The sequence below is a fragment of the Bemisia tabaci genome, chromosome 1, assembly GCF_918797505.1.
Source record: "Bemisia tabaci chromosome 1, PGI_BMITA_v3".
Classification (NCBI taxonomy): Eukaryota; Metazoa; Arthropoda; class Insecta; order Hemiptera; family Aleyrodidae; genus Bemisia; species Bemisia tabaci.
The window spans coordinates 78622499-78648626 of NC_092793.1; the positions used below are offsets into that span (position 1 = coordinate 78622499).

The window sequence follows — 26128 nt, forward strand, 5'->3', positions numbered from 1 at the left end:
GTGGCTTGGTTCCTTTCTGTTAAACGCGGTCCATTTCAACTCAAACTCTAGCTAGAATTCCAAAAAATGCACTTAAACGTTAGCACGCATGATTGATGAACGAAACAGTAGAAAAGTCTAAAAAGTTACAAGGGTTATTCCAAATTTATCACAAAAACATTTAAATATTATACCGAGAGGACTTTTTTCTTTCTTTTTTTTCCAAATTTTTTCCTGAAATTTCAGTGCTGTGAGGTACACTCATGCAGAAGGTTTTTTCCTTTTAACCTTCTCCATAATATCGCCTTAATTTTGCACAAATGATTTCTTATACTTGAAAATTGAGAATTTGCATGCTTTTTATTGCTTCATCTGAAAGTGCTTGAAGAGCTGATTTTAGGGTATTTATTATAATTTTTTTCTGATATGAAATTCAGTGCCTAGTGATGTCCTCTGCCGGCATTTCCCGTTTAAACACATGTGCTGTAGCAGATGAGATCATGTTGTCATATCTCCTCCAATAATTGTTCAATTCATCCACGTAAACACGAAATTCATCAAATTTCAGACACCTGTAAATTCTCCATTATTCTCCATTGATGTAAATAAGTGAAATATAAAATCGGAGTTGTAGTATAATAGGATAGATGCAAAATGTGTAATTGATTTTCAGTTAAGTTATGTTTACCTACGCTCAATGTTGTAATTGAGACAACTGTTATAATGAAGTGGGCTTACCCGATTCGACTATCGGCTATCGATATTTTCCCTTTGAAGCTTTCGCAAAGAGTCGGTTTTTACGGTGCTCGTTGCGAACACCCTGATAATCGACCCTTCTTTAAAGGTTTAAATAACTTATTTATCGATTCATCGCAAATCATGACACTACAGTGACCCAACCCAAAGCTAAGTCGTCAAATAAGAGTCATATCCAATCGAGCTGAGAGCGTTATTTATCAATGTTGCATACAATTTCTTCATGTAATAATATCATTTTTTTGTGGCCAGAATATTTCTCCTTAACGAATGCACTTACGAAAGCAACATGGTGGAGGAAGAAGACCGCAAAAAACATCATTATTCGTGTGATAACGCTGCAGTTCGGGGCATTCATTTATGACAAATGTCTCCGCATTCGCAACTCGCGTAGAAAATTCTCTCTCCTACTCCGCGTTTTACCCACAATCGGTTTGTGGTTCGCTTTGATTCTTGCAGAATACAGTATAGCTACTCCACCGAGGAGAAAAAATCCTCGCTAAGAGGAATAATAACATTTTAAAGGCTCTGTCGTTGAAAATTGGGGCCAAATTCGGTGCAATTTAGCTTCGGTTCAGCAGAATTCAACCATTTCCAGTTGAGTTCTAACAACTCTGTCTGAGGCTCAATTTGATCGCGTGCATGCAAACAGAATTTTTAACTCTGCCCGGAGTCAATTCATAAAATTTTGCTATCTTTGAATGCCGATTCCAGCGGAAAGGACCCAACAACGTGCACCTCCTGAGCTTCGAAAAGGTTATTTCTATGAACCACTCGATATCCGTTCATGCTTAACGGCAAAATAAGGCGTTGATATCCATATAGCCGTGCGTTTATTACTCATGGTTAATGCCATTCCATGTACTTTCAAACGGTCATTTAACATTAGAGAAGCACACATTATGTAAAATTACATTTCACGTCAACATCGAGAAGGCATGTTGAAAAATAGATGACTAGATAAATAAATAACAAGGGAAAAACGACAGGAATTTATAGAGAGATATCTTTGTCCAAATCATTTTGACGGATTGAAAATATCCTGAATTAATGACAATTAACTGGACAAAAAAACTCATTACTTCAAAAAAATATTTCCTGTGAAAATGTAAAATTTTTCAAAAAGAGTCAAATTGCGCAAGGTTTTAAGGATGTATAATGGACGACTAAAAACTGAGAGAAGGATACGAATTTGAAAAGAACACAACTGTGTCACTTAACATCAAAGAAAGAGACAAATTCAATGCGAAACATTTTTGGCGGATGATCTGGAGGTACGACAGTGCACATCCAAAACGTCCTGGGTGTGTACCGGTGAGGAGGGTGGATCATTTATATACAGTCAGGCGTATGTACAAATGTATTATGAGCCCTAGAAGTCATGCTGGGTAGAGGAAACTAAGGTCCACGTACGGCAGCGCTTAGGTTAATCTGTTAGAGCAGCGTTCAGGAAAAAAGAAGAGTAATAAGTTGGAAAGATACCATGGTACATATGCGCTGTCTTGTTTGGAGGAGTCTACAGGGATATCCGAACATGAAGAGTTAATTGAAAACTCGATTCTGACGCACTCGGAGCGAAGTTGGAAAATGAGCACAATTTTTTTTTGCTTGCTTCCTTTCCCTTTTTTTCTTTCTCTCCCCCCCCCCCCCGGCCTTATCAGGCTCTAGTTTATTAGTTGCACGTCTACAAAAACGTAGACGGATCAGAATCGAATACCGCACGCTCGCGAGAAGTTGCCATGTTATCAATTATTGACTTTCCTTTTCTATATTAACTGTTTGAACTATTTGGCAATGAGGCTCTTAAAAATGAGTGAACTTCGTGACTCAAGCATCTAATTCTAATGGAAAATTCTGTAAAAAATGCAATAATGCTACTGCTTAAAATAAATCCCAGAACTTAAATTATTAAAGCAAGAGATACCCTGGTAAAAATTGGCAGTAGAATCTGTGTTCTAAAATAGCATAGACCTACGGCCGGCTGTAAGATTTCCAATAGCTTCTGTAGCCGGCTACACAATTTCGTATGGCCTTTTACAGCCGATGGCGACTAAGCAACAGCCAAACGAACTAAGTGTATGCTAAACGTCACTAATTACGGATGCTAGGCTCTATTTTTGGGCCGTAGTATCTTGATTTATTTTGCGAGGAAAGCTCCGTACTTTTGATGCATGCCTGCCATTCCTAATATATAAGAGCGCCTTCAGTTTCGTATGATAGTGTGCAATACCTCTGGTGTGAAATAGTTGCTTCAAGCGCCGTGGCACGCTCCGGTGCGGCAGCCAGCGCGAAACGCGCATTGGCGCCTACAAACCTAACAGGGATACTTCACGCGTTGCGCAATGCGTGAAGTATCCCTGTTAGGTTTGTAGGCGCCAGTGCGTCGCCGCTCCGCTTTGTGTTAGGCTCTAATATTTAATCCGGCGATAGGAACTGTAGCCCGGCTGCATAATTTTTTATCGCTTCGTAAAGCCCGGCCGTATGATTTTCTCCGCATTCTACAGCCAGCTATATGATTTTCTGTAGCCTTCTTTAGCCGGCTATAAGAATTCCTATGGTATTTTGAAACGCAGCTTTTATCGCCAATTTTCACCAGGGTAGGAATGAGGATGGATTATTAAATTATGAGAAATACTATACTCCGTTGACTGAGTACTTTTTTTGTTCAGGGATATGGCTGACTACATCAATAGGGTCGTCACTTTCTTTGGGAACTCCGAATAATTTTTGACACACAAAAGTGGAAACCATGCTCATACATTTAGCCCTTTTTCTGCAGAGTTTGACTAATTAGCCGGGTCGACTCTTTTCAAATGGACTACATTTTGCAATTTGGAACTATAAATTCTGGCTCTTCTGGAAAAACACTTATGTGCATAGGGAAACTAATGGCACATACGTTGTTTTTAAACCGGGCTAGAATTTTTTGTTCCAAATTGCAAAATGTAGTCCATATAAAATCAATAAGAGTACCGCGTAACGCATTATAATACCTGAGCGTGAAGCACTTCGGGGGGTTGGACCGCGAGGCGGTCAGGAGGCCCCATAGTAATTTAAAATCGACCATTATAGTCTTATCTTCGAGAACTTTCTTTGAGCTCAGGAAAGTTTTGGCCAAACCGTTTGCATCATCGTGTTCGTCGCGAAATTTTGTTTCAAAATAATTAGTTACATAAATTTGGGATCTGCATGCACCTGCACGAGAACTCAGAAAAGTTGGCAACTGCCATTGACAGTTAAGGCACAAGACGAGACGGGATGTTTTGTGCATGCACTAAGCATCTTTTCTTCCACGCCGGTGCATGCAGGTGTCTTAATTCAATTTTCATGCCGTCCGGGCCCTGTTTTCCGTTCTCCGTGCACGTCCGTGAAGACGGAGTGGAATGCACCTTTCCTGCCGAAGGTTAAGATGATGATGCATCCACTGACATTTGTGTGGGATGTAGAGAGCTTCAAAAAGTCTGCATCAGAGATCTAAATCTTCGTTATGAGATTTAAGGCGATGTTTCAGAATTTTTGGACTGGCAAAATCCGACGTCGTACACCCTGGAGTACCTTGCTACTCGAACATAGGGAGAGAACGAACAAGGCGGGAATTTTAAGGTTACAGGGTGTCTAGTTTTTTTCCATTTCGGGAAATCTTAATGAAATCATGATTTTCCCTGATTTTTGACTGCCAGATCCTGAATTCATAATTTCTCCAAAACCTGATCCAAAACCTGACTTCACGCAAGGCGAATTTAACCTCACAAAAATAGCTCGATTAAAAAATCCGATCGAACGGCCGAATTTTCTCAAATCCTGATTTTAAGACCAATCTTTCCTCAGATCCTGATGAAATCGGAATTAAATCTTGATTGACCGCAAATCCTGATAGAGTCGGGAAAACCCTGAAGCTGGACACCCTGGGTTAGGTTATGGAGCTTTTATAGGGCCCAAAAAGTTTTTCAAAATCATGACACGTTCCCTTTTGTATTTTGGCATGTTTGCACGGGCTAATCATTGTAATCCTTCGTAAGGAGTTATTTCTATGGTTAAAATGTGGAAGTTTATTAGAGGTTTGCAAAAACAGTCTGTTTATAATGTAATTTTTGAGGCTTCCTTCATCATCTCTTAATCACACTGGAAAAAAGTCTCTTGGATCCAGAGTCTATAGACTCTTAAAAAAGTTGACAGGGAAAAATACCCTGGATTCAATCGGGCTTTTTATTTCATCAGCAGAAGAGCCTCTTAAGTTAAGAGGCTTGCCCTCGATTCAAGTAAAAATCCGATTAAATCAAGAGTATTTTTCCTTGTCAAATTTTTGAAGACTGTGAAAGCCGAATCCAAGAGCCTTTTTTCCAGTACGAGTCAACCACATGGGTCTCGTTAGGAGAAAAGCTGTTCAAGGAGCTACTATGTACACGGCCCTTAGTTCAAAAAAAATTGAACTCCTCAGAAATATTTCTCCTTCACGGATTGAACGCCCCAACACAAGTTGAGAAAGGGCGTCACAGATGGAAGCTTCTTTTTCCCAACAAATCGTTCAATTAAGAATATAAATCCAACCTCGGACGCTGGTAACCGGTCGTCCACCGATACACGTTTCATCTAATCCTTCACGGCGCAGAGACGCAACCACCTCGCCGCGTAGAACGTACCTCAAATCCGTTCCTCGATTATTTCTAGTGCGCGGAGTACGCAAGCATGAGGATAATTTGAAAAGACAGTGCCGACAGCTTTCTCTACAATTGTCTTGCGGAGTGTACCGATCGATATCTCCATTAAGTATACCTCTCCGATTCTTTTCTAAGGCGCTGTACCTGCGATTTTGCTTTTCAGGATATCTCATTCCACTGCTGCAAACAGAGACACATCCGGGGAAGCTTACACGGCCAATTGTCCACGTGTATTTTTGTACGATTCGCATTAAGTTCTTGTCCGATGCTCCTAATCTGAGATTTGATTTGAACCTGCAGGTAAGTGATAGCTCTGGTCGCAAGAACGAGAGTTGGTTGAGATGGCCTGGACACTTCAGGTATACAAACTATCCTTTCGGTAAATCGCGATGCCTTTTAGATTCCAAAGTCTGATCAGATCTCTGAAATCTGGGTCAAATTTGTCCAACTGATCATAGTTACGATAAGGAACGTTGCTCTGTAAGTTAAATGGATGTATTTATGCTAAAAAGAACAATGTGCATAGGGTTTACGTGCAACATAGTTCCTTTTAGCATAAACGTTAAAGAGGGTTAATCTCAGTCATACGTGAGCTTAAAACTTTTTGAAAAAATTGTATTATCTACACACACAGACACAAAAAAAAATGATTTTTTCCCCAAAGTTAATTTGTATGCTATCTCCGCTGTGTTCTGAAACATTTGAAGGAGAGAGTCGGAGAGTTCAAAAGCGGGAAAGGCGTGAGAGGTTGTCTCAAGGATGCCTTACAAGAGGGAAGGATGAGTCAAGAGGTCCGCCAAAATGTTTTACGTAATATTCGAAGGGCCCCTTGAGAATCGGCCAGAACTCGGAAACTTCCTTGAGAAGTTGAAAGGTCGCGTATCGGTGCCAAAATCTGGCCTCCGACCTGAATTACAATTCTAAAAACTCCTGAATTTCTCAGTCGTGCCTCTGAGAAGCAACGAAACCGAAACGGCGAAAGCGCCAAGAGAAGGAAACCCGAGACGACTTTTAATTTATGTTTCGTGGAGATTGACAGATACGAAGAGCGTTTACCTTGCTCTGTCTTTAAAGTTCATTCGTTCCCTGGCCGGTCGCGGATATTATGTCGAGCATCGAGAGGGTACGGCGTGGATGGGGGGGGGGGGGGGTTACAGGGGCAAGTGGAAAAATGAGCGGAAGACGGAAGAAGCGTTATCAGCATAGAGATTCGCGGGGAGGGCGCCAAGTCAGAGAACAGGAACCAGAGTCCTTAGGTTTCTAATCTTCTTTTGGAAGTCTGCCCTGGGTGTCGATAAATAACTGTTTATGCAAACAAGGGCCATGGCTCGGTACCCGCCAGGAGACTGCGCTATTGACAGCCGTGGGTAGGAACACAGTTCGTCACCTTCCGGTCAAAGTATCACAAGCGCCATGCGACGTTTTAAAATTTCCAACGTCATTTTATTTTTTTACAGAGAAATTGTTCAACGAAGCTGTTCGAAAATTTCACTGAATTTTCTTTGCACTGCCGATAAAATTCAGTGAAATTTTCAAAAAGATTCAACCAACAATTTCTTTGTAAAAAAATAAAACTGCGGCGGAAATTTTGAAACGTGGCATGGCGCTTGTGATACTTTGACCGGAAGGTGACGAGTTGTTGAAAAGTCAATCAACATAAACTTCCTTTGGTACGAAAGGGGCGTATGGCTTTTAGCGGCTCTGGTGCTTGCACTAGAGCTGCTATTCCGGACGGTCCCAGCTGGGGAGTATCAATGCAGCATGTTACATTGTAGAGACCGCGCGTTGGTTGATGGGAATCGGCGCCATTTTCGGCTATGTTCCTTGTCATGACTTTATTTTATTGCATACTGTTTTATTGTTAGTCAATGCTATGTTGTGTATTGTATTTTTGGAATCATGGTGATACAGTCAACAATTCAAAACTTGTTTGTGCTTTTATCTCGTGATGGAAAAAATGTACTTTACGTTCAAAATTTGAAAATTTGAATTTTAAAGTTTTCGCGGTTAAGGAAGCTTTAACCACTGGGTTGGAGCTTCCTAGTCATTTACTCGATATCAGCTGATAGCAAACAAAGGTTACCAGGGAAACCGTAAACGTCTAACAACTATCGTGGCCATTGGGGCGATTATTGAAATGATATCGACTTTATATCGCCGCTTACGACAGGACATAGCCCTATCTTAACTGTGTAATATATCGCAATTCGATATTGTTTTGATTTTTAAAAGGAGCAATTCATTCATACAGTTCCGATTAGTTTTGGCGAACGGGCCCTTAGCCTGCTTAGTACGTATAATCCCAAAACGCAGGAAAATAGATTGTAGGAAAATATTTGCATCGGAAAATCGTAACAATTTTCCCCTAGATGTCTTCCATTCCGGGTACATATTTATTGAAAACGGCGACTTTTTCAACAGTCCTATTTTTATCTACAACATCTAAGTGGCCCTTCATAATCATTTAATTTTGGCCCCTGGCCAGAAAAAGGTTCGGAAATTGCAGTGATTTTGCCGAAAATGCTGAAGTAAGTAAATTTGGGCATTTTTTTTCCTTCTTCAAACTCTGTGGAGAAGCACTTCTCCTCCAGTACATCTACTTTTTTACTTATCTCTCGCAAGGTACATTTACAGAAGGTGTGTTCCAGTATTAACAGTTCAGATTCGTTGTTTTTTTATTATAACGCTTATTTCGGAAAGCAATTATTACATTGTTCAATTCTACTGACTTTCAACACTCGATTATACTCCCGGCAAATTCTGCAGCAGCGTTTCAAATGTTGACTCTAATGCTTCCAACAGCCATCCGATGTCTAAGAGTTTATTCCTAGATTTAGGGATTTTCCGGAATTTCCAGGGATTTAGGGATTTTTCAGGAAATCTAGGGATTTTTTTTTGATGAGGTAAAGTTACCAAAAATCAACTTTTTAACCTCAATTCTAGCTTCGACAATCGAAAACATTTTTTCATCTATATTTTGTAGGCCTTTTTGGCAACACTATTTTCCCCGCAAATAAGCCGGAAATTAAAACGATTGCGTCCTTCGATGTACTTGACATTCAACTGCATTCAACCTGTTAATAATAAGAAATCAACTAATATTCTTTCATTTTATTGGTCTGGATTAGCACTGCTTTCAGAGAGCGCCAAAATTCAAACGAGCCAATCAGATTTAAATATTGCAAATCGCTACATCGAATGACATCATGATTCTTCATAAAAAAATGGCGCTTTTTGCAAAATCTAGGGATTTTTTAAGTATATTTGAGCAAATCTGGGGATTTAGGGATTTTTAGCGAAATCTAGGCATTTTTTTTCTTCCCCGCTAGGGATTTAATATCGGAAGACTGGCTTCCAGTATCGTAGCGTTGATCGTCGCTGATGTCGAAATGGAACCTAATGCCGGACTTACTGTAACACCTCCATTCCTCAATTCCGGTGAGGAATACGTTTCTACCCTTAACTCAATATAAATATACAAATTGATAAGTGAGTGCTTTAGTCTCCTGAAAACAGAACTGCGAAACTTAAAATTGGAGAAAAATGATGAGTAAATGAAAAAATGGAACCAATTGATGGGATATGTCGCATGCCATTCTGACACAAAATATGGCGTCTATCGAATCACCTTAACTAAATAAAATAACCAAATTTTCAACTCTCAAACTATCAACTATCAACTATCAAAATTCAAACTATCAAAATTTCCAACAATGACAAAAATGATTGTAATATACCTATAATGTAATGAAATATACACGCTCTAATCATTTAATTTGTATTACCTTTATGTTATGTACCTACATGTTATACTATTTTTACAATAAATTTTGCCAACATGCTTTTCAATTCAGTCTACAACATTTCATTCCGACGTGGCAATAATGATTTATAATGCCCCTAAACATTAAAATGAATTACAATAGTAATGCCGCATTATAATGTCGTATTATACATCGCAACGATTCATGTCCTACTGATTATTGATTATTGTAAGATGAATTCTGTTTTCTCTGATTGTATGTTTCATACGTGCGAAGCAAGTACGGGTCACTAGAAACGTGGTTCGTACGGGTGGCTGATGAAATTGATCTTCGAATACCTTTTGATGAGCTAGGGAAATGGAACCATCTGCATCTCATGGACAATAAATAGTTGCCGTAATTAAGGTCATCCCGTGATTAAGGTGCCGTGATTTAAGTCATAAATTCTTCATCTAATTCTTGATTCATCTCCAAAATGTCTGCTAAAGCTTTCATGCGCTTCTCCTTGTATGCATGAATGAGCAAATTGGGTATCGAACAAGCGGACACTTTTTGAAAATTTAGATGATTCTGGACAATATCGTACAGAAGTCCACGAGCTGCAGATAGAACCATTACCTCTAGCTCATCAAAAGTTATTCGAAGATCATTCAACAACCTCTTTGACAAGTTGCAAAAACTTTTCGTTAACAATAGTGTCACACGGTACTAGGAATATTTACTATTTAACGAACCTTATATTTCCCTGACTCAGTCCTAAATTATAGAAGTATGCGTTACTTTTCCAGCAATCCAAAAAAACAATTATACAAAAAACCAATACCTACACTTTCAGATATAAAAATGCAAATTTTTTGCAGCCTCGCTAAACGACTTATCAACCAGAGATTTTTTAGGAAGCGGACCTCCAAAGAGCTTTCAAAATTAAAAGTATACAACAAGTGATAATGCCATGTATTCGCCATATCAAAGCCCAATACACATTTATACACCGGCTACGTAAATCTGCTAAGTTACAAAACATGAATCGACAGTTGTCGGATTGTACATCAATGACAAAATGTGTCTAGGCCCTCATTCTTGACTACAACTACTGCCCCCAGAGCCGCTCTCCGACGCCAATGCGTTGGAGCTTCCTGCTTGTTTACTTTTCCGTGAGCCCCACAGCCCCAAAAATAACTTTTCGGACTAAGGAGAGCAAACCCGCAAGATATCGCAACGCTGCGGAAAACCTCGCTCGTTACGGACGAGATGCAAGGAGAAGATGATAAGAACCTTCTCGCAAAAACGCAAAACAAGTTGCAGATCTATTTCAATTCGCTAAAATGATAAGCACTATTCGAAAGTACGGTTTTATCGATAAATTATCGCTTACCGAATAATGAATCGGAAGAGTTTAGCAGAAAAGAACCAAGCCACATCAGCTATTGCGAAATTTAGTAAGGAAATTTAATTTTTTACAAGAGAATTTTTGTGCTGATTTCTTGGAAGATTTCTGGAATTTGCTTCGTGCTATACAAAAGATTCACTGAAATTTTCATAAAAAGACTGCACACCCCTTTTAATTTGAAAAGTTTAACTGCCTCCTTAAATTTTGCAATTTCTGACGTGGGTTGGTTCTTTCTGCTTAGCGCGGTCCAAATATCCTAATACATAGAGAAGTACATTTCGAGCGATGGAGGGATTAAGTCGGCCATATTGTGACATACACGAGCGTTGGAGGCCCGTTCTTACCCAATCGATCGCTTTGAAAATATGAATTTGGAAACGTTTTTAAGTTGATTTTTAGGGGGTTTTGGGTAGTAAAGAAAAAATTCCAAGAAAATTCCGGTGGCATCAGGAACTTTCAGTATTCTGATACAAGCGATAAAAAAAATAAGCAATAAGCCCATGTAATTTTAGAAAAGTTGAAATGAGACGACTTCAGCATCCATGGGGATTAAAAAAGCACTCGAAACGGCGCAAAGGAATAGGCGACAACACAGACTCCATCTATTTTTCAAAGCTAAAATTTGTAATTTTTGGTTCTATTTCCTCCTCCGATAATACTGTAGAGTTCAAACGATGTATGGATTTACAATCGTATTACCGCTGGCCTGAAAATGATGAAAACACTGAATGTAAAGCAATTACTCCCCAATGCTCAGAGGCACAAGTTTCGAATTTAATTTTTTAACTATCTAAGCTGATCACGTGAGCTGTTCAAAGCGGCGAAACGAACGAAGCACCGCACAAAAACCGGAAATATCAATAGGATGCGGATAAATCAGTGAATTTTCAATGCATAACATTAAAATGCTTTTGCCATTACAGGGAGGAGAAGCCCTTTGCAGTATCAATATGCTCAGCTGCAATCGTTAGTTGACATCGGTGCCTACGCCCGATGATTGCATTTCGCTAGATTCTCGTTAACTCCACTCTTTCACTCTCAAACTCCCATGAAACACGCACAGATGATACATCAATTTTTGTCCAATCATGATCAGGTCCCGTGGAATAAAACTCATTTTCGCAAAAATTGAAAATATTGATGCATTTGATGATGAACGAACTCTTTAGCTGTGCCATAATACTTCAAACGATTGAATGAAACCTATGTAGACTTATCGACGCTAAGGCTTAACAGCGAGCTGGCTGTTGAAATTGATAGACAGAGCGATAGAAAAAGAAGACACAAGGAGTATGGAGCGATCCTATTGGTTGAAATGGGTGGTTCTCTTAGTTTGTCTATTATCTACCTCCTTTGTCCATCACGACCACTCGCTTCCGCCACTAGGATTCCTCCACATTATTTTTGTCTTCTTTGTCTATGTCTTTGTACAATAACAGAAGCTGTTCCCGGAGCCTCGCATGACATTAAAAGCATTCTTGTTGCAAACATTATACGGGAAGATTTTTTCAAAAACCTTTCATCTCGTCTTGATTAGAATATTGTGTTCTTATGGAATTTCAAAATTGACGAGTATTATCACTTTCTCAGTTCTTTTCCATTCACGACGGCGATACTTAATTATTTGGTGGAAATTGCAAAATTCCTATCTCAGCTTAGTGCCAGTCACGCGTGCCAACAGAGACGCTTTAAATCCTGCCTGGCAAACATGAATAATTATTATTAATAATTATTGTTGCTCATGTGTGACACTCAATTAATATTAACACCCCAGGCGAGTTAATCCGATCTGACTAATGGCTTTTCATCGTCGTTCCACGAATAAAAGTTAAGAACGGTTCTTACATACATCGGTGGTTCGAAGTTTGAAGAAGGAATCCTCCCTCGCCTTATTTGCCTAAGTGGTTGGGAAGGGGGCATAAAAAGCGGATACATGTGTAAGAGCATCACGTTTCTTATTTAGATTTCATTGTACAATTAGGAACTATAATATCTGGCTCAGTCTATAAACAACGTATATACATACTATTAGTTTCCCTATGAACTTAAGTGTTCTTGCAGATAAGCGAAAACTTGTAATTCTTAATTACAAAATGTAGTCCATTTAGTCCTTAAAAATTGAACATTCAGGGACACAGAACTTTGACTTAAAGTGCCGAACGTTATATGCACGTGTCGCAAAGAATTAGTAAGAGACAATCAGGTAACCTGCGAATACATCGAACAAGAATTCTAAACATCAAGAAAATGTCAATATTTAAGTTAAAGGACATGTAAATTTCCAGCACTTTGCGAGGACGGAATTGTCAAATTACCGATCATATTTAGAGAAGTTGAGGGAAAATCTGCCTTGTTTCACCCCGAAATTTTCAATTTTTTAATCATTTCTAGAATGCACTACGTTTTTACATGCACTAAATACCCGCACTCGGAAATCTTTTTTGTGTGAGAAAGACAATACAGCAACGATGGACTAATCAAGCCGCATTTCATAGGTACGAGAAAAAACTGGTCTCTCGCCTTCTTGTGACATTCAATCGACACTTTCGGCCTGGCGCGATGAAAATCGACAACGACTGTCGAGATGAAAGCTTGTAATACAGTGCTCATCGACCAATTCAAAAGTGAGAGCTACACGAATATTTTTCTCGGGTAACATTTTAATCTATACAACTCTGCTCAAAACTGTATTTTGTCGAACTTCGTTCAATAAGAACCTTAATTCTCACTAATTTAGCCTTGAAATGAATAATCACAATGTGATATCAGTACTTATTTCCGAACCGTGTTTTGGATCTACGTGCCGTGAGAAGGTAGCGGGATTTCTAACAGAAGGACGTGATGCTAGATAACTGAAATTTATTGGTTTTAGATTCTTTTTAATAACTTTAAATCAAACTTCGTAACGCGAGTTTTCACTTTTTCGCTGTAGTTGCCAAGATAATAAACAGAAGTATGAAGCGGAAGTTTCAGATGGCAATAAAATTTTGATCGAACTTATTTGTGACTCCGCATACTTCATTGATTCCTTCCCTATCGAGTAATATTTTTCTCTCTTAACTGAACATTAAATACGACTTAGGTCAATTCTCCGTTTTGATTGGTCAATGTAGACGTGCTCACATGTTTACACTATGAGAGTTGACCGATTTTCATGAATTTTAGACTATAAATGTCGCCAAAATTCAGAGCAAACAATGATAACTAAAAATTAGGGGAAAGAGAGCCGTAGCTCCGGCTGAGGGGTGGGAAAGCTTTCTGAAAAAGACTTTATGGAAGAATAAAAAACTTATTCCGACTCATAAAAAACGCTCCTACGGTCTGGCTGTTTAACTTTGGGACACTGTATGAGTTTACTAGGGTAAAATATGAACTAGTGAAACGAGGATTCTAGTTCAATTTTGCACTCAACTTTAAGGGGATGTTCCAAGCGCCGCGTCACGCTACACCCTGCTGTGACGCTGCGTTGAATGCGGGGCATCGTTCTCAAAATTCGCCGGCACGTAAGGTGATATTAATTAACGCGGGTTTTAATGAAATTACGATAATTTCGCCAGTCGGCGGGATCAAATGGGGGAACGAGGGTTGTTTAAACACCACTATCTCCGTTCAGTCATCCCGTGGCGCGCCACGCCTCCTTAATCGAAAGCTCGCTCGCTCAAACGAGATGAGTAGGCGAAGTGCGTCCCTCATAGCTCTCCTTCGAACTAAAGAATTTCGGGATTATTATAAAAAAGAAAGAAAGTGAGAAAATATCCAGGGTGCTTAAACCCTACAGAGCTTTGATATTCCCCTTTTTTCTGTAGCATCTCTGAAATGGGGTTTGGTTGAGAGTCACACATGTTTTTTGATGGGTAGGCTCTGGAGAGTAAGGTGGAATTTCAAATTTTGCGCAATGCATGCTGGGTAGGATCGATATATTTCAAATTTTAACATTAATACGAGAGTGGATTATTTCGGGAAAATCTAAATTTCAGTCTCTACATCAATTTTTAAGGAATATACCTGCTGAAAATCATCTTCCCAAGTTTGAAAACAAAATAGAAAGCACTGTTTCCAAGGAACCATCAATATCGATACTCTGAAATAGGTTGCAAAATGGAAATTACTTTTTTGTAGTACAGTAGTAGTATAGTAATGTATTTTATTTTAATACTTTGGAAGATAACTTTCGAGACGAACATTCCTTGATTTGAACCTTTGATTGACCAACATTGATTGATCTACAGTCTGAGGTATCGATTTTTTCAAAAGAAGCCACCTAATGGTTAGAATTTTGAAAAATGTCAATCAAATCCAGAATGCAATAGGCTATAGCCTGGCCTCCCCCAAAGCTCAGTCTTTTTTGTAATTTTTGGAATGATAGAGCAAACCAATGTTGAAAATATTAGAGAGTAAAGAGCAGTTTTCCGTTTGTTGAAAAGGTCGTGAGTCTGGAATTAATGTTGGTATTTTCGCTACTTACAATAAAATTTCTTTAGTTCTGATTTTGACTAAGTTAATCAAACGTACCTAAAACAGAAAATAAAACAAATCCGTTAAACAGGAATTCTAAAAATGCTGCGTTGAAAGAGTAATTAGAGAAAACTCTCGAAGAATTGAAATATTCCGTGCGTCACAGAAAATTGCATAACTGATGAAAGATCCATCCGATTTCAAAGCTCTTGGAGCACGGATGAGAATGCGCAGCTTTCGATTGGACACAAAATGACTCATGACTCTTCTTAAATCACGAATCATCATTGTGTGCACAATTTCATTGTGATTAAAGGCTTCACATGGTTGCGTATAATTTGAACCGCGTTAAGCAGAAAGGAACCAAGCCACATCTTTGCCAAATTCAATCGGGGAAAACAATTTCTTTACACGAGAACAGATGAGTAAATTATTCTGCAAAATGCAGTAAATTTTCTGCATAGTGCGAAGCGGATTCCTTGATATTTTCAAAAGTTCCGCATTAACATTCTCTAGTAAAAAAATTGAGTTGCTTGGTTAAACTTGGCATTAGCTAGTGTGACTTGGTTCCTTTCTGCCAAACGCGGTCCTTATATACTCGTAAACTCGGCAACTATGACAAAGAGCAAAAAGCCGATAAAAATAAGCGATAGCATCTGACGATGAGCGCCGGCACAGTCCACATTCCGCAGTCGAGGTGTCAATTACGGACGTATCCATGACGAACGTGCGGTCCGTGCCGAGTCACGAATTTGGGGGGGCATCCGCGCGAAATAAAACGCAAATTCGATCAAATAAAACCGCCCGCGGCGATACCTATCTGTATGAGAGTGAGCGTGGCGGTAGTGGTGACGGGGAGTGGGGGGAGTGGGGGGAGTGGGGGGAGGGTCGTAATGGAGGTGGGTTTGGATTCGCAGATTATCGCACGGCTGCATTTGCGTCAACCCCTGTTGCTACATCATACCATCAACCGCCATCCGGGGCCTTAACCTACGAATGGACAAAACGTGGACGCTAACGCCTGGATGCAACTGTTCGTGTTTGGTGGTTGTCTTTGTTGCATATGCCAACATATGAAGGCGTTATGACTTCCCTTACGCCCAAAGAAATGCTTGAAGTTGTTTTTCGCACTAGTTAGAGCGGCTTGTGTGCTTGTGGTGGGAACGCCACTCTAACAACGGGTTCGTATTTTATAGTCGTTCTATAAGAAGCTCCTTTCCTTTCGTTTACACTATGATTGAATGAGATTTGAACCTCTTTTTAAAAAGGTAAATATTTAAGAGTCTTATGAGAAATTCAGCAGCTGTATCTTGGAAATAGATTCTTGCTAGGAGCTACACCGATTTGCCGCTACAGGTAATACATACTACAGAAAATTCATTGCGGGTTTTACAAATTTTAAGGTAGGAGGTTTCCTCAAAGTACGTCGATGTCAAAAAATGTGTCCTTTTGTTCTTTGTACTTTTTGCAGTCACTAATCATTGTAACCCCTTAAGATAAATCCTTTTTAAAGTCACACTGCTGAATTTCACTTAAGGGTCGAAAAACTTGTCCTTTGTTATACTACGTTAAGGCTTCCTCCAGCCTTTCTCAATCACGTTGTAAACCGTAAGGGGCCTTATCCAGGAAAGGCGCTATTTCAGGAAATATTTTGAATACGGCCCCAAGCTTCGTTTGATTGCTCTCTACAGCTCATTATTACCAATGAACGAGGAGAGAAAAGTGCAAAAGAACTTAGTTTCCGATACTGTGATACACCATATTCTTCAAAAATCATTAATGCGCAACCAGAAAGGTGCAGCGATGATATGCGCCAATTCGGTGAATAACGTTAGCAACTCCATGCTTGTTAGAAAAGTTCAGCGGGAAATTCGACAAGTGAGCTCTTAAAAGAGGGGATAACCTAAAGGGGGGAGGGGAGTAGGCCTAATCGATCGAAATAGGAGTTTCCGGCTAATTGCTACTTTCGAAATTTCATATTTGAGCGCTTCGCTCCCCTTACAGTTGGCCATAGCAGACACCGATACTCGCTAATTGAAAAGTCGTGATGGGGAGAAGGGGAGGGAGGGGGCTATCTATTCTCATGCCTGCATCCCTCTGAGCGATTCACACTGCGGCAGCATCGAGATCTTGTTTCATCATATTTTCATCCTCAAAAAACTACAGACTGACAAAAACTGTGGTGTCCGTTGTGAACCGAAGGTCAGTCCGTGCAACAGAAGTTTCTTCCTCTGTGTGGATTTACACCATAATACGAACCCACCATTCTACCGTGTGTTAAGGGAAAACGCCGTATGAACCTTCAGGCGTTGCCAAATTTTAATTCGTAAAACACGAATTTCCTGGTAAACTTATGAATATTTTTCTTCCAATTTTTCAGATAATATTTGCAATTTCACCTAGAGCTCCTGAAAATTTCAAAGAAAAATGTTCTTAACTTTCCTCAAAAATAAACATTTTTTGGAGGAAATTTGGCAACACTCGAATTTTCATGCGGTGTTCTTCCTTAGCACGATAGCATTGCACATGCACTTATAACCAACGCTCTAATCGAAAGCCTCCAGTAAAGGGCGAGGAAGAGGCTAAGTTGCGACGGGTACGTGGAATTGAACTTAGGAGGAATTGAAGCAATGAGATGACGTAAGATTGCCTGACTTTGCGGAGATACACCTTGTTCAATAGGGAGGATAGAATACTTTCCTTTTACATCTGACAACGCTGGAATAGAGGGGGTGACGATAGAACAGTAATAAGCCGTCGGAGTGATCGGAACCGTTTCGCTCGATTGTGCTGCGTAATTATCGCGATAAATTCTCGAAGAGCAAGTTGCCATTCTGACCGAAACTCGACAAAACTGGAAAAGTCACGAGTATAGGTCCGTTGCAAACTTAAGCTGGAGCAAAAAGAACGTTTCGACGGCGTAAGTTCGCAACCACGTATCTCGTCTGCGGTGTTTGAAAATCTCCGCCTCTAAATAATTATCCAAACGCAAATGAGCGCCTACAAGACTGCAGAAATACTTCACGCATTGCGCCTAATGTACAGCGCGATCGCCGGTTCGCGCAGCGCCTACAAGAGTGCACGAATACTTCACGCATTGCGCCTAACACAGAGCGGTTGCTGCTCGGCGTGAAACGCATATTGACGGCGTAAGTCCGCAATCACATATCTCGTTTGCGGTGTCTGAAAATCTCCGCCTCTATGGTATTTTTTTAAAGGAGAACATATTGACATCATCTTTTGAAGTTGTTGCAGAATATTCTTCGCACAAAGAAGAGAAATCACAGAAATTTTAAAGAATTGCCCTTTAGTAGTTTTCCGTTTAAATAACAAGGTATGACAGGAAGTCTGCGACGTTGCAAACCGAGATACGTGCTTGCGGACTTTTACGCCGTCGATTTGTATCTTGAAGAAAATAGTCGATTTGTATCTTGAAGAAAATGGCTTAAAAATCACGATGAGCGTTTCGGGAAAGTCTAAAATACACTCCTAACTTTACAATCTGCGTAAGAATTATGCGTTTTTCTAAGCTTCCCGCTTTGATAACGATCCTACTGCACAGCTAAACATTTCGTAAGAACACGGCTGAAGCTTCCGCGCGAAAATCGTGAGGAAGCAACATCGTCTTCATCAACGCAAGGAAACGGGATATGAACCGAAAAATCTAGCTAAAATCCCGTTTCGTCACGTGGTGCTTTGATGAGTTGACGTCGGCCATGTTGAATATTGCGAAGCATCCTGGTGCGCAAGGGTTGGACGGAGTGACTTTCCTTACGAAATGTTCACGTGTGCCGTAGTATCGTCTTAGAAGCGGGAAGTTTAAAAAAAAGAAACGCATACATCTTGCGCACATTGTGAAATTAGGAATGTATTTCAGACTTTCCCAATGTACTCATCGCGATTTACGGGCCATTTTCTGTAAGAAGCAACTTTCCATTTGCCCTAGCTGAAGTTTCCTTTGAAATTTTCAGATGACTAGACCAGACGTATCAGTTGCGAAAGACCGGGATCGCTCTGGACTTTGATCAACTCAAAATACAGTATCAGAAATTTTACGGGATTACGGCTTAGGAGAAAAATCAGTTCATTCCTTAGGCACTGCTCGGTGGGGTCTGAATCTAATTTCTTAATTAAGTCGAGTTGAGACGATTGAGAGGGGGAATTTACAGCAAAGGAAAAAAGGTAAAGGCAAGAGGGGAATAAAATTAGGGAGCATCCTGAGAAAGGTCAGAAGCACACTTAAAATGAGAGAAAAATGCCCTACGTTCGTCGCAGCGAGACGTCCAGATTAAAGTGCATTATTCTGTTAGGAACTTAGAATCCTCTTTCATCACTTGCTGTTATCGAGGAGGATCTGGCGATGAGGAACCGACTGGACTGGAATAAAGATACAGCGAGAACTTCTCCCAAAAAAATGGGAAACCGCGGTTCAGGACCACGGATTCAACATTTTGACTATTTTATAATCTCCTGTTCCGAAGATTTCAAACATTATAACATTATATCCATTCTAACAAAAGGTATGAACTAGGCTATGAATTTCACGCTCATGAGCTGTTATTGAGAACAGTTTTTCCGAAATTTTGTGAGGGGCCTCGAAATTTTTTTGCGGGGAGCCAGGGGCCGAGCGAAACTTTGTTACGCCACTGGTATTGTGCCGTGCTAAGGAAAAACGCCGTACGAACATTCAACAGTTGCCAAAATTCCTTCGAAAAAATACTAACTTTTGAAGAGAATTATGAGTATTTTCTCTGGAAAGTTTCAGATAATAAAATTCTCTGAAAGAATGCTAGAAAAAATATTCAAAGATTTCCCTGAAAATGCAAATATAGGTGCAAGGAATCTGGCAGCGTCTGAGGGCTCGTGCAACGTTCTCTCTCAGCACGGTGCCCAGTGGATCTAGTCAATCGGAGAGGTCGGACATTGAAATTTTTTACCGAAACTTCAAATTTTTAATTTCTTTCTAAATTTTAATGGGTGCCTCTATGGATATCTTGAGGCAACCAATGGAACCACTTTTAGAATCTCAAAATTCTGTAGAAACGGAGTTATGAGCTTTTAAAGTTTCCGAATTTTGTCCGACCTCCCCCACTGACTCGATCCAATGTGCGGCAGTATCCTGAAAGGGAAATAGGAAGGAACAAGCCAAGACAGATTAAACGTCGCGGCGGCGAGAGGAACGCGACGCTTTGGGGGGACATCAAAGCACCCCGGCGCACAACGGATCGAGTCAATGGTGGAGATCGGACAAAATGTGGAAACTTTAAAAGCTTATAACTCCGTTCATACGAAAATTTGAGGTTTTGAAAGTTGCTCCAATGGTTTTCTCGCAAAAATTTCATTTTAAAGCACCCTTTGAACTTTAAAATGTGACGAATTAAACATCAAAATTTGCAGTTTTAGTTACACATTTCGTGTCCGACTTCTCTGATTGACTCGACCCACTGTGCGGCGGCGGCGGCCGAGAAACAGAGCGGTAAATGAAAAGCGTTTTACGATAATCGAGGTCGTCAACACGACATCGTTCAGGGATTAGCCGCCAGCGGGGAAGTGTGATATCGCAGGGGCGGGGGCGGGGGCGGGGGCAGAAGGCGGGTTGGACGGGGGCGGGGGGAGGAGAAATATCAACGAGACTCGGAATCGTGATCGGGATCAGGAGAATATATTGTAGATTGATTTTTCTGAGTGCCACTCCTGGTAAGAGGTCCCCGGAATTCTCCCCCTCGCGTTTTCCGACCCCTCTCCCCCGCGTCGCGACGACAATGCCGGCGAAGACGTGGCAATTGAATCCGCTCTGTGCGACCGGACTCGCGGTCCTAACCTCACTGCGACTTTTAACTCTGTCAAGTACAGAGACAATATATTTTCGAGACCCCGCACTAGCGATCCGAGAGATGTAATTGGGCGAGGCGAAAGTTCAGCTCAGAGGTTAACGGACGATTTTCGGCTGAGGTACCGGAACAGGGCCAAAGTACAGGTACTAAAACAAACTGGCCAAAAATCTGTACTTTTAAATTACTTTTTCAGTGCATCCCCAAGAAATTCAGTGCCTCCTCAACAGAAAAATTCAGCACTTTTTCAGTGCCTCCAATCGACGAAATTTGAAAATTTTCAAAAATTTGAATTTCTTGCTCAAATTAATTCCGGACCTTCTTGCGGAATTTCAGCACTTTTTCAGTACTTCCGGACCGCCCTTGAAAAATCAGTACTATTTCCGGACTTAAGGACACCCTGCGGAGCTTTTTGATTATACATTTGCCGGAAAGCAGAAAAAAATGTTTAATCGAATTTTATACCTATTTTATTTTGTCAAAATGAGGAGCTTACGTAAAACAGTGTTTTAAAGACCTTGTAAGGCATGTTCACACCCCCTTCCCCTTTTAAGTAACTTACGAAATATGTGAACAGTTCCGGTCTTGCAATTTAGTATGATGCGGTTGTTTGAAATAGGTGCGGTGCACTGCCGTCATTTTCATTTTATTTTATTCGTTTTTCAATATTATTTTTTCTCTCCTAAAACCGATTAAATTTTTGACGAGTTTAAAAAGGGTTGCGTTTGGACCCCATTAAATACGATCGCTGTAGTAGGCTCCGATTGGAACGGGTGTCAGGCGCATCAACGTAACTATTTTAACATCACGGTCATGCGGTGTTGTATCACGGCACATTGAAGGCGATTTGAAAATTTCTTGCCTGAAGAGCATGCCGCGGCCGCAACGCGACGTGTGCTGTGCATTGCATCAGTGGAATGCACACATTTTTGTAATATTATTTTACAATGAAAGCCTACGTGCACGTTTCAGTTTGAACCTGCCACCTAATAATCATAGTATGCATAATTATTCATCGTCTTCTCTTACAAATATAAAAACCTTCTGAATGTAAAAATAACATTACTCTTCAAATTAGACGATGTTTCATTTTCCATGGAGAAAAGAGACTGCTCAAATGAGACGTGCAACACAAAACGCCGTTACTTTTTAAAATTATGCGTTTAGGGTGCGGTAAGTTCTCACTTTCGGGGGAAAGACTATATGCAAGTAATGCTCTATGAGCGCGATTTCTAGGAAGCTTACCGCTTTGCAATATGATACTCCACAGGCTATCCGACTAACCATCTGAACTTCTTGATTTACCTCAAAAAGCGACGAGCAGAATTTCCACGCGATGCTTTTTTCTTTGTTTTATCGTTACAGTCAAGCTTCTGCGAGATTTTCTGCAGAAGACGTAACAAGATGAGGCGACGGTTTTAAACCTAGAGATGACGTATGATGTGACGTTGTGTAATGACATGAAATAAGCAGAGGGTTTACACCATACCTAGACGCCATGTGAACCGCATTGCGCAAAAAAAGTGAATATTTATCTATTCTATTGAGAATACGGTAGACAGCCGTCTCGCGTTACAATCTTAAAAATGGGTTTGTAAAAAGTTTATTCCCACTTTTTTATTCTTGATTACTGATTAAGCTGCAAAAATGAACCGCGTTTAACAGAAACTCACTGAGTCGCATCAAAATTATTCAAGTACTCAAGTATTCTCACCTTTTAATACAAGTTTTAGTTTCCAACTTAGCATGTCTAGACGTACCAATTTGTCGATTGCCTGTTTTTACTACTAATGATGGCTCCTAGGGCCGAAATGCATCGAGAAATGCAATAAACCACTTTGATACCTACATCTACTTGGTATAATCACTAATCAAAATTACAAAAGTTGAAGACACCACTTTTATACCTACATCTGCTTGGTATAATCACTAATCCAAATTACAAGAGTTGAAGACAATTTCGATGTTCCAAATATTTTTTCGACTTTGAAATTTTGACGGGTAAAATTTACGACGAAACCTTTAATTCAAAGCTACTCACAAATCATTTTCTTCCTAATGCAACTCAGGGAGTTCCTGTTGAATTTAAACCATTAAAATTTTGGGGTACTGACATTTTTACTTTTTAATACAACTTTTACTTTTTTTAGTGTTTCTTCTCTTTTAGAATAAGGTAATAGACTTTGAGTGGACAACGGCTGAAATTCACTCAGCCCACATTCAAACTGAGAGGCTAGGGACAGAACCGGGACCCCCACTTTATGACTACCCTGTGCCTGTAAGGCTCATGGAAATATAATTCTTAAAAGCGCCTGACTGATCCGTTCAAATTGACGCCGCGCCTGCCAAACTTCCTATTCGCCCGCATCCAAAACATGCGCGGCATCTATCTGAACAGAAACATGATTTAGCCATTGTGCCGCGACAATGGAAAAGCATGCTACGCCATACCATGATTTATATTTTGTGCAGGTAGATTTTTAGGCGGGCTAAGTTGAGGATAAAGTTCAGCAGGTTTGACTGACACTCTCTCCAGTATGTGATGAGGCAATAAATTAAACGGAGATAGTTATCCGTGCTGCAGAAAGTTGCAATTATAGGGGGAGAGCGCGCTACGCTCCTGCACAGCGGTCAGCACAGTTGCCTGATTGTATTGAAAAATCAGCACTTTACCTATTTAATCCATGAAGGGTATCCGTATTTTATCGGAAAATCTGACAATCATGGGTCTAATGAATGGTGCGAAAAGGCTGTCATCGAACCCTGGACCCTGGTTTATACCCACTACTGACTCTTAGCAACTCGCTGGGCGGCAGCCAAATTTATACAACATTGATAATCTATTCCGAGTTGCAACCCATGAACTGAGAGGGACTATTTCTACTCGTTCAGGAACATCTCGAGTTTCCAAAAACATCCACTTGCATATGCGGATTCAGTCACTTTGGAATTGGGCGGCAGAGGAATCCAGGGGGCTTCCCCTAGAAAATTTTCAAAATTTCGAAGCACCGAACATGGAGTTTGAGTCAATTTCGTCATGAATAATTACCAACTATAGGCGTCCTTCCTTCGTTCTTTCTTCTCTTGGGGTCTCTACACTCCTACTTGGATAGTGAATTGGTAAGACTGTGCTGCAGATCCTCCGTCAGTGGCGAAGCGTGAAAGATCGATTATCGATACTTTCCCATTTGAAACTATGGTAAATAATCGATTATTATCATGTTTGTTGCGAACACCCTTTCTATCGATTTTTTTTTCACAGGTTTCAATGGCAAATCAATCGATACATCGCAAAGCACGCCACGCCGCTGCCCTATCCCCAGAGTAGCGAGGCTACTCTATACTTGATATCATTGTGACCGTTACCTCTCAAATAACGGTCTAAATATTGAAATTTCCATGCTCCAGGGAAAGGACTTCGATACTTTGAGGAGGAGGGATGTGAAAGAGGTCGCAAAGGGTTTTTTTTCTTTTTATCAAGATTTTCTTTAAATGACTTAATGCTCCGTGCGCCCGAAGGAATTGAAGGAGAAAGGTCTATTTATTTCCATTTCATAAGCCCAGCTCAACTCGATAAGCTCATACAACGTCAATGCAAATTAGACTTTGCGCTTGGCAGTGCACAAAAACTTCCATCCCCTCTTTTTTTATCGAACCGAGCTCTGTTGCTCCCACAGGATAAGCTCGGTCCATTTCATTAAAACGGAGCGCTATTCCTCATAGCTACACGTTCGGCTCTGATCAGTCGTCGGTGGATCTGAACACATCCGATAATCGAGTCGTATAAAAGTAATTGCTTCAAGCGAATGACTTATTTCGAGTCTGGTAGGTTTGAAACTGCGGTTCCTGTTATGCGAGACTCGCTCGAGAAAAGAGACTTCTGGTCCGAATTTGCTTTGGCTTTCGTGAGCGATATTTCCCTGAACAGCGTTGAGTTTCGCCACAGAGTTTCTTGACTTGAAAGACAAGAAGCGGAGCCGTAAGGTAAAACACCTCAGACAAGAATTAAAAACAAGCGGGAAATCTCTGATGCGTTCGTATTAGAGAAGCGCGCAGCTGCTTTCTGTGCAGGTGCGTTTTTAAGTGTCCTGAAGAGGATGAGCACGATTGAGCACTGGAAAAAAAACACATTGGATCTAGAGTCCAGACTCTTAAAAACATTGACAAGAAAAAGTACTCTTGATTCAATCAGAATCTAGCTTAAATCAAGAACCAAGCCTCTTAATTTAAGCGGATTTCGTTTTGATTCAAGCAAAAATCCGATTGAATCAAGAGTATTTTTTCTTGTCAATGTTTTCAAGAGTCTGGACTCTAGATCCAATGTGTTTTTTTTTTCAGTGAGGCTCACAAAAATTTCAACCATCAATTTTGAGAAAACTACACTACCGCCAAAAAAATAAATTATAGAAAAATGAGTTACGCCTCAGGATCATTAAATAAAGGTATCACAGATTAATCTATTCTAAATATGTTATAGGCACCTCTCCGCCATCTTGTTCTTGAGCTGGTGCGCCAATTGCACTCATATTGCCACTGGTCTACTAGAATTCTAGAGGCAGGCGCTCCCTATCGGCTGAGTGCCTATTAGTACCCGAACAAGATTGCATTTTACCGTTAATGCGTCAAAATACTCCTGCACCGCAGCTTCAAGTATACCCCACCCTCAATGAGCGGGTCGAATATCGGTGAAAAATTGAAAAGAAACAAGGATTTCGGCGAATACTTGGCATTGATGTTTGATTGGCGATGATTTATAAATGCGTATATTTCAATTACGGTGGCGCATGACGGCGAGACTGCGATTTACGGCATCGGATTAACAGTATTTGCTTTGGGGAGCCACAGCAACCCGTCACACCGCAATTGAACGCCGATGCCAAATTGCTGGGAAAAACTCGTGTGACGCGTTCCCAATTTCACTTAGAATCTATAGTATTTAAAACAAATATACAACAATATAATACACTTACTTTTCTCCCTTGTTGAATTTGATCCTTTTTAAAACGAGTTTCCTGTCTCACTTGGACTCATCTTCAGGACTGAATTAAAAACTAGTGGCAAACTCAAGATGAGTCCTTGAGAGGGAAAAAATTCAACAAGAGAGAGATGTGAGTGTATCATATTATTTTATTTTATTTCACTTTAACTACTGGGCATCCATCTATCCTTGATTATTAAAAGTTCCGCATACCTTACACAGGAAAAAAAAAACACATTGGATCTAGAGTTCAGACTCTTGAAAACATTGACAAGAAAAAATACTCTTGATTCAATCGGATTTTTGCTTGAATTAAA

At 40.2% G+C, this 26128-nt stretch overlaps 1 protein-coding gene across 3 annotated transcripts in view; it reads right to left on the minus strand.

The window, feature by feature from the left end:
* Window positions 1-26128, minus strand: part of LOC140226015 (disks large 1 tumor suppressor protein-like) — a 195244-nt gene that overhangs the window by 32662 nt on the left and 136454 nt on the right. The window contains exon 3 of one of the 3 annotated variants that reach the window (XM_072306243.1): window positions 14127-15059. The exons of the other annotated variants lie outside the window; for them this stretch is intronic. Coding sequence (XP_072162344.1) covers window positions 15046-15059 — 14 coding nt within the window. The 3' untranslated portion in view covers window positions 14127-15045. Of the gene's footprint in view, window positions 1-14126; window positions 15060-26128 lie in introns of those variants that run through there. 3 annotated transcript variants of the gene reach the window in all.